The 11,900-nt window shown below is 38.8% G+C and overlaps 1 protein-coding gene across 1 annotated transcript in view; it reads right to left on the minus strand.

The window, feature by feature from the left end:
* The window catches only part of dpp10 (dipeptidyl peptidase like 10), a 798,815-nt gene extending 788,120 nt beyond the window's left edge, over positions 1-10,695 (minus strand). Inside the window, exon 1 of the mRNA XM_008109652.3 lies at positions 10,316-10,695. Coding sequence (XP_008107859.1) covers positions 10,316-10,375 — 60 coding nt within the window. The 5' untranslated portion in view covers positions 10,376-10,695. The remainder of the gene's footprint in view (positions 1-10,315) is intronic.
* Between the last annotated feature and the right edge of the window lie 1,205 nt (positions 10,696-11,900).

Genomic DNA, 11,900 nt, shown 5'->3' on the forward strand with positions numbered 1-11,900 from the left:
GAGTTTGCCAGTACAACTTTTCCCCTTGTCCAAAGGTGTGGCCATTTTGCAGGAAAAAGGGGGAGATGACATTGTAAAGACTCTGTTGTTTCTGCTGTTTCTCACATCACTTTCATCTGAACAAGATAGATGCTGCTAGTTGAAAAGATGAAAGAGAGAGGCAGATTATAGGATGGCTTAGATATTGAAACAGAGGTTTATAGGAAGCCAGGAAAAGCAATAGATGGCTCTCATCAATTTACTAATCCACAGCTCAGCTTTGTGGCTCCTTTTTCATATTGCCCTGTTTGATGGGTGAATGTGTACATGTGAACCAGATTTGGAGAATGCCAACAAGAGATAAGCTAGCCTGCTAGAAGACAGATGTAGTAATGGGAATAAATCTGGGGAATTTGGTAAATTGCAAGAGATTGTCAGAATGGCCAATTTTAATCAGAGAAAAGCAACCTGACAATATAGAAAGCTCATCTGTTCCAAGGATATGCATTGATATTTGGAGGCTTTGTTTGAGTAGCACCATCCCAATTGCAGTTACTCAGAAGCCAGTCTGCTGCACTCAATTCTACTTACTCCTTAGCAATCCTGTTTAGGCTGCAGCCTTAATCCATGTTCCTAAATATTCATTTTACATATATTGTGTCACATTTCCCACAGTCTTACTTTGTTCTATGTGACAAATGGTGTAATAGGCAAGAGTCAGGTTTATAGAGAACATCACTTAGAAAGAAAAGAGACTGAAGCCTAATTATCCAAGGCTGAAAATGCTAACCGGGAATTGCATTGCTGTTGGGACAAAATAGAGCAGTAAAGTCTATTCAAGGCTATTAGAGTACTAACCGCTCAGACAGTCTTCCCATTAGATGTCATTAGCTCATATTAGTGATGTGTGACATTTGTTGTACATTGTATAGAATAATTCTTAATGGTCCAAGCAATTGTGTTATTTTTCAGATAGTGACTCACTTTATTACATTGTACATTTCAGAAATAGTCTGCTCAGTGGATCAAATGGTGGAAGGAAGAGTCTGATCATATAGATTCAATAACCCATGTATATTTGACTGATTTCCTCATGCAAATCTTTGCATACAAAATAGAATAATGTCAGTGTGAGAGAAAGAAGAAGAGGTGGTAAAAGAAAAGGGAATAATACTTTGCTGCAGGCCAGACATTTTGCTGCATATTCAGATAAATAATATTGTATTGTAGCTACCACAAATTTGTTATAGAATGCATTTAATGGGTGAGAAAACATTAAAGTTGTCCTCTCTAGATAATATCAGGAAGAGAAATAAAATTAAAATACTCATTGTTTAGTTAAAACCTTCATTGTTTTATTGACATGATAAAATTTAGGTATGAGTTCTGGGATGCATGGTCCAGCCTTCATTAGATGTACATAAAGTGTTGGACCCTTGAAGACTTCACTATAAACAACTATTTTAATCATTTCATCCCAGGCAGGGATCTTTTGATCAGGCTGCCTCAGTATTTACATTCATTTGAAGTACACAATTTCAAATGCGTAGATATAGTTGATTTCCGTTTTGACTCTTGGTTGTTTAATTTAAAAGTACACAAATGGAGCCACCAGCAAAATGTGTGCTTCCCAGTCTGCAGTCTCCTCATAACTCAGTCAAGAAAATAAAAACCAAAGTCATCAGGAGAGAATGTTTCTGGAACATGGCCATACAGCCCGAAAAACACACAACAACCCCAAACCAAAAGATGTGACTGAATGAAAATTATTTTTGGTGATACATTAGTAGGACTATTGAAGCATTTTTCTGTCATGACAGATTGTTAACTAACGTTTTTAAAAGCAGAATGCAATATAGATTGTCCATTTGCCTGTGCTGGTATGGTAGTTTCCATAATATTACCCTACCTTTCACTTTGGATGTGAATCTCGAGATTTTTCATAACCCCTTCATAACTGAATCATTTCACTACTGTTTTAGGGATGCTCATGTTTTGGCATAGATTATTTTTAAAAAATACATTGGCACTGGAATTTAGGGAAGAGGTTTCAATTCTCTGGTAGAAAGCCACACAAACTCCAGTCTTGTGAAATGTGTTTTTCAAAAAGTAGAATACTCAGTGAGAATTTTTTGTTCCCAGATTATTTTGACAGCAAATCAGTTATCCCAGGAAAGACATTACTACTTCCCCGTGAACATTTCTATGGTTTGAATGGGAATCTAAATATGAGGACTGTGAAAGCCCCAGGCCATTCCTATATGGACTGACAGCAGTTCATCATAAATGGAATTCTTCACTTGCCTGACTTAATCTGAAGCACCAAATTGGCACTTTCAAAAGTAAGAAACATCTAATTGAACACAAAAACGGTTTCAGGAGCCAAGATAAGAGTAACTGTGATAATATTTGGAGTTCATTAGAATTTACTGACAACCAAATAATAATAATCTCAGCCCAGAAAAATGACAAGAGTCTAAATATTCAGAGGGAGAAATGACAAGTAGTTAATTCCTCTGATATACCAGGATATTCTTCAGTGTCTTCCCTAATTATGATGCCCACTGATCCAGTGTTTGAGATAAAAACAAAACCAATAAGAATATGTTGAGAATGTAATGGAAATAATATGTTTTCTATCACTTACGTTTAACTTCACACAGCAACAGGCGGGTGGCAAATGTTTCTGCAGTACAGTATTCACACTTTATTTTTGGTTATATTCACATTTGTGATCTCAAGAGATTTACAGTTTCTGGATTTAGCAAAACCAAGCAATTCCATTGGTTGTTTTTTTTAATAACAAGGCGAGCAGAGATTTGGCATTTCTCTCAGTTCTGACATCGGCTCTCATTTTGCTATTAGTAAATCATAAATGTACAATGGAGTGATGAAACTCTGCCACAGGATCCAATTTTCTAGCAGTTGTGAAGGATGAACCAACACTGTAAAGCATAAAAACAAATTATTTGCTCAAAAAGTGGCTTCTGAAGTCAAAGTTGTAATACAGAGTAATAAGATAGGCATTTCCTGCTAAGCCTTATAAAGTTTTCTGTAGTAGAATCATAGAATCATAGAATAGTAGAGTTGGAAGAGACCTCAAGGGCCATCTAGTCCAACCCCCCGCTAAGAAGCAGGAAATCGCATTCAAAGCACCCCCGACAGATGGCCATCCAGCCTCTGCTTAAAAGCCTCCAAAGAAGGAGCCTCCACCACGGCCCGGGGGAGAGAGTTCCACTGCCGAACAGCCCTCACAGTGAGGAAGTTCTTCCTGATGTTCAGGTGGAATCTCCTTTCCTGTAGTTTGAAGCCATTCTTCCGTGTCCTAGTCTGCAGGGCAGCAGAAAATAAGCTTGCTCCCTCCTCCCTATGACTTCCCCTCACATATTTGTACATGGCTATCATGTCTCCTCTCAGCCTTCTCTTCTGCAGGCTAAACATGCCCAGCTCTTTAAGCCTCTCCTCATAGGGCTTGTTCTCCAGACCCTTAATCATTTTAGTTGCCCTCCTCTGGACACTTTCCAGCTTGTCAGCATCTCCCTTCATCTGCGGTGCCCAAAACTGGACACAGTATTCCAGGTGTGGTCTGACCAAGGCAGAATAGAGGGGGAGCATGACTTCCCTGGATCTAGACGTTATTCCCCTATTGATGCAGGCCAAAATCCCATTGGCTTTTTTAGCTGCCGCATCACATTGTAGGCTCATGTTTAACTTGTTGTCCACGAGGACTCCAAGATCTTTTTCGCACACACTGCTATCAAGCCAGGCGTCCCCCATTCTGTATCTTTGATTTCCATTTTTTCTGCCGAAGTGAAGTATCTTGCATTTGTCCCTGTTGAACTTCATTTTGTTAGTTTCGGCCCATCTCTCTAGTCTGTCAAGATCGTTTTGAATTCTGCTCCTGTCTTCTGGAGTGTTAGCTATCCCTCCGAGTTTGGTGTCATCTGCAAACTTGATGATCGTGCCTTCTAACCCTTCGTCTAAGTCGTTAATAAAGATGTTGAACAGAACCGGGCCCAGGACGGAGCCCTGTGGCACTCCACTTGTCACTTCTTTCCATGATGAAGACGACGCATTGGTGAGCACCCTTTGGGTTCGTTCGCTTAGCCAATTACAGATCCACCTAACCGTAGTTTTGTCTAGCCCACATTTTACTAGTTTGTTTGCCAGAAGGTCGTGGGGGACTTTGTCGAAGGCCTTACTGAAATCTAGATATGCTACATCCACGGCATTCCCTGTATCGACCCAACTCGTAACTCTATCGAAAAAAGAGATCAGATTAGTCTGGCATGACTTGTTTTTGGTAAATCCGTGTTGACTATTAGCAATGACCGCATTTGTTTCTAAGTGTTTGCAGACCACTTCCTTAATGATCTTTTCCAGAATCTTGCCTGGTATTGATGTGAGGCTGACCGGACGGTAATTGTTTGGGTCGTTCTTTTTTCCCTTCTTGAAGATAGGGACCACATTCGCCCTCCTCCAATCTGCTGGGACTTCTCCTGTTCTCCAAGAACTCTCGAAGATGATTGCCAGTGGTTCTGAAATAACTTCCGCTAGTTCCTTCAATACTCTTGGATGTAGCTGATCTGGCCCTGGGGACTTGAATTCGTTTAGAGTGGCCAGGTGTTCCTGGACAACTTGTTTCCCTATTTGGGGTTGGATTTCCCCCAATCCTTCGTCCATTCCATGTTGCTGAGGTTGAAGATGGCTTTCTTTTTGTGAGAAGACCGAGGCAAAGAAGGCATTAAGCAGTTCTGCCTTTTCCCTATCCCCTGTCACCATCACCCCATCTACTCCTTGCAGTGGCCCTATCGCCTCCTTTTTCTTCCTTTTTCTACCAACATAAGCAAAAAAACCTTTTTTGTTGTTTTTTATGTCCCTGGCAAGCCTGAGCTCATTTTGCGCTTTAGTATACAGATCTTAGCGAAACATAGTTATTCAGGGAGTTGTTGGGTAAAAGATCTGAGAGTATTTTAAAAAACTGTAAAGTGAATCACAGTTAAGTGGATGTTTTATTAAAAGCCTGGGAATTTTACTGAAGTCAACTGAAAAGTTGTGGCATCATCTGTTCTCCAATATTCATTAAAAGGAAATACCATTTAGAAAATGCTAGTACTGTATTTCTGATTCACATGCACATAGAGTTCCTAAGAAAAATACTTTATAAGAATCAAAAATCACATAACTTTTCATGTAAATGAGTTAATTTATTACACTATGTTTTGGAGGAATGAAACTCCATACAAATAAAAGGAAAGGTTACATGACAAGTTAGACCAATACAGACAAGTTATGAACAAGATACAAACAAGATAGGTTCTGTTACGAACAAGTTACGAACAAGATAGATTATGTAGGTTTGTTCTTACATTTTTAAGTATAACTCCAGGCAATATATACATTTTCCCTATACTATCCAAAGCAAATATATATCTTTTATACTCATGTCTTGTGTTTTGGACTCTGTCCTGTGTGATGAATATGTTTTTATAGAAATAATTCTTATGTATTATTTATGAAACTGCATTTTAATATGTGTAAATTTCTATAGTATTTGAGTAGATTTTACTGTGCTGTGACTCGCCTCTAACCATGGACAGAGGTGGGTAAGAAATAAAATGATTATTATTATTATTGTTGTTATTATTGTCACCCCTGTGATCTTTGTTTTGCCATGTGTGCCCCTGTTCAGAAGATTTCACCTCACTTTCTGTCCTTGTGATCATTGGGGTTTTTTTAGTGGCTTATTATGGAAACAAGGATTGGTGAGAAAGCTTCAGTATCATTTTCCTCATGATAACACTTCTAGGAGTTAATGTCTCTTCCTAGGGGTAGATTTCTCTCACTTCCTGTTTTCTCACTCCCATTCTTAACTATAAGTCATTTGTAAGTCAGATGTAGTCCTGCCTGTAGTCGTGTTTGACCTGATTCAACCTGGCTTACAATGAGCCATTTCACACTACATAATTATAGATCTATGACTCCATTTTATGTTTATGGTTAGATCCTATGGAATCCGAAAACATGTAGTTGTGGAGAGGACCATCAGAGAGCTCCTCTGATGCCTCACTAAACTGCAAATCCCAGGAACTGAAGGATGCAACTATGGTTGTTAAACCGAGGTCATAGAGTAGAATTATGAAGTGTAAGAAGAACAGCTAGTAGAATATTTCCCTAAATACTTTCTTCATGATATCTTCTCAACTAGAGATAAGGAAACTGCACTGGGACCTTTTAAGTACAAAACTTTGGTGATTGTCAACAGAGTTAAAGAAAACAATTGTATTTTTTGATTGAAAGAGAATTGTGGACTGGCTCCTATAGAAGTTTTTTTTGCCAACAATCTAGAAATGTGTTAAACAACAAATATATCTCAGAAACACACAGATTATGCGAGATATGGGAGAAAAGTCATTAAACGTCTTTCCACATCTCATTTACACCACATATGTTTTCTTCTTTTTTTTCTCTTGGCTCCATGCATGAGGTTGGAATGGGACACTTTTGACCCTCCACATGTTTTAGCCTGGAGTATCACAATCCCTTGCTATCACTCATGCTTGCTGGAGACTCTGGAAGTGGAAGTCCAAAACATCTGAAAGGGAAAAAAATTCCCCATTCCACCGTAAAGTATTTAAATACTATAGATTCCAAACAACAGCCATATAGCCCATTACTGAGACATGTTCATATTAGAAAGGTGCTAAGCAAAATGAAGTGATATTTCCTAATATATTACAAACACAAGCCATATCTGTGAATTCCTCACTGATTTCATATTTGTATGATCCACAGGCATGAAAAAATGGCATTAAATTGATTCTCTGCAGGTCTAATACAGGGTTTGTTTTGTCCACACTAAAATGTGGTTAGCATAATGCTATAGTCCCAGTGTGCTCCCGAAGAAAATTGTGTCTATAATTTTCTTACGTGCCACGCTGCTTGCCCAGACAATTATTGAAAATTTGCTGTTATGTGCTTGTTCACAAATACATTCAGCCATCTGCCAGCCTGCCACTGCATCAGTAAAAAAACATCTACACACCTGCTAGATGTAAGGAATGTGATCATTCCCAAGGCACATGGATCAAACAAGAGGCTCCACTTCCAATCCTAAGATTCTACTAATGAATCCCAACAACCATTTTTATTACTTTGAGAGAAGAGGAATTGTTTAGAATTTCCCACATAACTAAATCTAATATTAAACAGCTCACTCAAGTTAATTCACATGCATTCAAAACCAAGACCACCACATTTCAATGACATTGATGATGCTTGAGTTCAGGTTTTAGGAAAATTCACTTTCCTGCCTTGCTTTCATATATGCTGTTCACAAAAAGAGCAAGCCTGATCTTCCACCAGGTGGTCTGTTTTCAAGAGCTCCTCTGTCTCCTCTGTCACTCCCCCCTTCCTTTGCTTATCTTTGCCTGTCTTTATGACTGTGCATAGAATGAAAGATGTCGACAAATCATAGATGAGTAACCATATGAAAGATAACATAGCAAGATATGTGTCCAAAATGGTAATAATCAAAGTCTTGGAGCAATAGTGCCAGAACTTCTTTCTCCTAAGGCTACATGGTGTGATGGAACCACATATGTGGGTGGTTTAGCTACTCTGGACACAGCCACTGTGTTGGTGGGGGCACAGGCAGGATGGATCCTCTGCTAGAAAAAATGAGGATGGTGGTGAGTTCTGAAAGGAAAGGAAAAGGTGCTTGGTGCCTTTTCAACTCCCGGTCTTTGAGTCAAGTATTAAGCAAACCTACAAATTGCTCATTGCATTTTCATATCTGTCAGACTGCAAATTACCCAAAATCACTGTTCATCCTAGCTGTTACCTTTCTTATGTAGTTTTGGTATAACATTCTTAGACTCATTTCCAACTTCTTCTTGATTTTGCTCAACTTTCATTTCTTACACACGATCCCAACTGTCTTGGTTTGCTTCTACCTGTGTGATAGTCACCCTAGCTTGTAGGCTCCATAAAAGTAAGCTCTTAAGCAGTTTCTGCACAATTGAATGTCTTTGTGCACTCCAGTTGATTGCCAAGAAAACGATTAACTCTTCTCTCCATTGCTTTTCTATTGGAAACACTACTACTAAAAAGGCACATCAAAGAGCTTGTGCTTTCAAACTACTGAAGCAGTCTACATTCTAACTTCATATTTATGTCAGGCTGCTGCTACTGTTCAGTTAGCACTGCAGTATCTGCAAATGTTTGGAAAGACCATAATACACCTCACATCAAAAACCAGGACATAAAATATGAAAGGTTCATATATTGGGCATTGCTACGCTCATGACAAGAATATTAGAATAGATTTGTGCCTAAACAAGTAAACATACCCCTGTCTTGGTTCTAACCTCTTCTCATTCTCTCTCTCCCTTTCAAATATTGACCAGGCTGGGTTTTTAATTTCAAAGTTACATATTCATGCTTTTCTATTGGCATACAATCAAATACACTTAACAAGCATTACCATCAGTGAAAATGTTGGTTTAGCTTCAGCAGAAACCATATACAATGCATCACACATCCTGCATAGAATACTTACAGTGTTTGGACTAAGACTGCGGATCCTTAAAGATTACTTATAGTTTATATTATACAGTATATGGTATAGTATAGTATGAACCAGATATAGGATGATATTGAGTAAAGCAGATATGTGATAATAGAGTATAATATGAACCAGATATATAATGCACAGCTCAAACAGAGTCTTAAATAATGCATTTATTTTGTATATAAACATGATATAACTAACCATTTAGCTTTTACAGATAACATTATGAATCAAAGATTATTGTTGAGCCCAGTTTTTCCTCTCCTACCTGCAGAAATAAATGACGGCTGCAATCTTTGTGATGTTAAGTTAACTCAGTTGAAGTCTATAGGTCCCAATTTTGATTAGGATTGCATTGTAAGTTATGCTTACTTTATCCTGGTCAGATTTAGAAATCAGTTTAAATTTTGATTTAGTTAATTTTATAGATGTCAGTTGTTTTCTTTTAAGAAAGAAAACATGTCCATATCATAAGGACAACCAATTCTATGTGTATTTGCTTGAGAGGAAGGCTTGCAATCTATGCACACTTACTTGTACTTGTGCATTTGTCAACTCAGTGATAATGGTTTAAGAATAAACCTGCATAGGATTGTGCCACCAGACTCAGTGGGGCATGATCCCAAGTAAAGAAACCTAGGAGTGCAGCTTTACCATTTCTGTGAACCGTTCCAGAATTTTGCCAACTAAACAATACCATGTAGTATTGTTCTGAGCTGAGCACAGAAAAGAGAGAGAGTGTGTGTAAAATAAATTGTAAATTGCTTCCATTTGAGTGATTCCATCATAAAACCAAAAAAGAGCATTGTAAAGATGGTTTTAAGTCCATATACACTTATAGAATCCTTTCAAACGCCCATCAAAAGTCTGCACCTTAGATGGAAAGGAATTTTGCATGAATAAATATTGATCTTACTATAAATAATAGATTTGTTGATACACAAAAATCAGATGAAACATTTCTGTCAACCCTATTCACTGCAACAAACTATCATTCCTTTGCCACACCTCTTATATGTATGCATGTGCTCTCAACTGCAGTAAGGTGAACACAAAATGATGAGAGAGCTTATTTCATACTGTTAGCAGATCAATTCATGTCAGTCAAGACTATTCACAAAGTGACAGGGCCATCAATAAAACTTCAGCCTTCCGCTCTACCTCTGAGCTATCTCAGCTACCAAAAACATTTTCAATTAACAAGCCACCAGCAAGCCAACTGCACTCCATTTCTTTCCAACTTGGCTCCCCTATCTATCCATATGAGGGATCTGACCTTACAGCCAGAGTGACTGACAAGACAATTCAAAATCCCAGTGGCCAAGGGATTCATTGTTGTGTACAGAAAATGTAAGAAATAATCAAACAGGTTGGTACACCTGTGCTCTGCTCTTCTGCTTGTCATTGTAGAAAGTACTACCAAGCATGACCAACTTGTTCATTCTGCTAGTATTCATATTTAGAAACCTTGCAGAGCATGCTGTCCCTTGTCAAGTGGGAATGCCAATACAAGTGTTATTCAAGTAATACAGAATAAAAAGAACAAAGACCTGTCTTCCATTCTAGAAACAAATTAATCCAGCAATATACCACAACATCCTAAACATGTGGATTAACAATGACCACATTGTCCCAGATATGAATAATTGACACATAGATCAATGGTAAGCAGAAAGATGATAGATAGATAGATAGATAGATAGATAGATAGATAGAGATGATAGATATCCAACACAATCTGCAACAATATTGATTTGTTCATACCTTGATTGTCTTGGAAGACTGGCATTTTACCTGGTGGGACACTGTTGCAGTTTGGTTCATGTTTCAGCACCCAGGACAGCACAAATCCCACAAGGAGTTATAGAGCAAGCCGTTAGAAATCTGTTCTTCCTTCTCAGACTTCTACTGTTGCTCCTTTTGCAAGAGTGCTTATGACTAGAAGCTAGGATGCAGTCAGATTTCTGTGAGTCTCTCTCAGCCTTAAAGTCAAATATGCATTTGATTCATCCTTCTGCACGTTTCTGAAGCCTTTTTCTGCTTGCAGAGGGCTCAAATCCTCTTTCCATTCACTTGCACTGCACCTCTCCAGCACTAAGAATGTGACAGCACCTCAGCACAGCCAACGATCGCTCCATCCCTTTGAAAAGAGCAGAGTACCAGCAAACTGCATCAGTATTTACTGCAGCCCGGTGGCTTAAAGAAGCACACCCTTTCCTTCCTTGCAATTGATCTAACTCAGGTTGTCATGATATGCTATCTTTTCTGTTGTTGTAGCATGAACATAACAGACACATACACAGAGAGAGAATATAATGTAATCACATTAATTTCCATACATTAAGATGGTCATTGGGAAGTGACTGAAATCCATGCAAAGGGTTAGGAAAACCTTTCCAAATTTCTTCCTCAAATACTGGCTATCTGCTAAATCAGTTTTAGTAAAATCAGAAGGGAACCACCTTTTCCTCACTTACATTATGCACAGTATGAATGATGTATATTATGTGATGACCACCTGTCCATTCCTTAGGACAAAGGAATAGTTGCACTCTCTCTCCAAATGTCCTCAGTTGCTTTTTGTGTGTGTGTGTTGGGGGCGACTTGGGAAACTGCAAGCCGCTTCTGGTGTGAGAGAATTGACCTCTGCTAGGACATTGCCCAGGGGATGCCTGGATGTTTGATGTTTTACCATCCTGTTGAAGGCTTCTCTCATGTCCCCGCATGGGGAGCTGGAGTTGACAGAGGGAGCTCACCCGCCCTCCCTGGATTCAAACTGCCGATCTATCGGTCAGCAGTCCTGCTGGCACAAGGGTTTAACCCATTGCGCCACCGAGGGTTCCTCCCCAGTTAACAAAGAGGGTATTAACATGTCACACTTTTGATCCTGCTCACTAGGAACAACCATTCAGATACATTTTAGAGCTATGCAAATCTCCAAAACTTGTCTTTACAATGAGAACAGGAGTCATTTCTCTCTCATGCCTTCCACTGGCCATAGCATTATTTCTAGTGCATACAGGTTATATAAAGTCATGCAAAATTGGGGCTGGGCTTCCCTTAGGATGGGTTGGAGAAAGTATGGTCCCACAGCCCAAATTGTATGATCCCACCAGTTTTTCAAAGGCCCCATGCACCTACCTTTTAAAAAAAGTTACAAAAAGGATAGCATAGCTTGGGATAAATTTTCACCCTGAAACCACAAAGAAAACCAAAAATTACAACTCACTAGTCCACCCCTAACACTACCAAGAAGTCACTACTCCAGATATCTTTGTTTTCATTGGACTTTCTCTCAAAATGACAACATGAAGTGATGCAATATTACTTTTGGTCAACATTTAAAGAT

This window comes from Anolis carolinensis, chromosome 1 (genome assembly GCF_035594765.1).
Source record: "Anolis carolinensis isolate JA03-04 chromosome 1, rAnoCar3.1.pri, whole genome shotgun sequence".
In the NCBI taxonomy this organism is placed as follows: domain Eukaryota; kingdom Metazoa; phylum Chordata; class Lepidosauria; order Squamata; family Dactyloidae; genus Anolis; species Anolis carolinensis.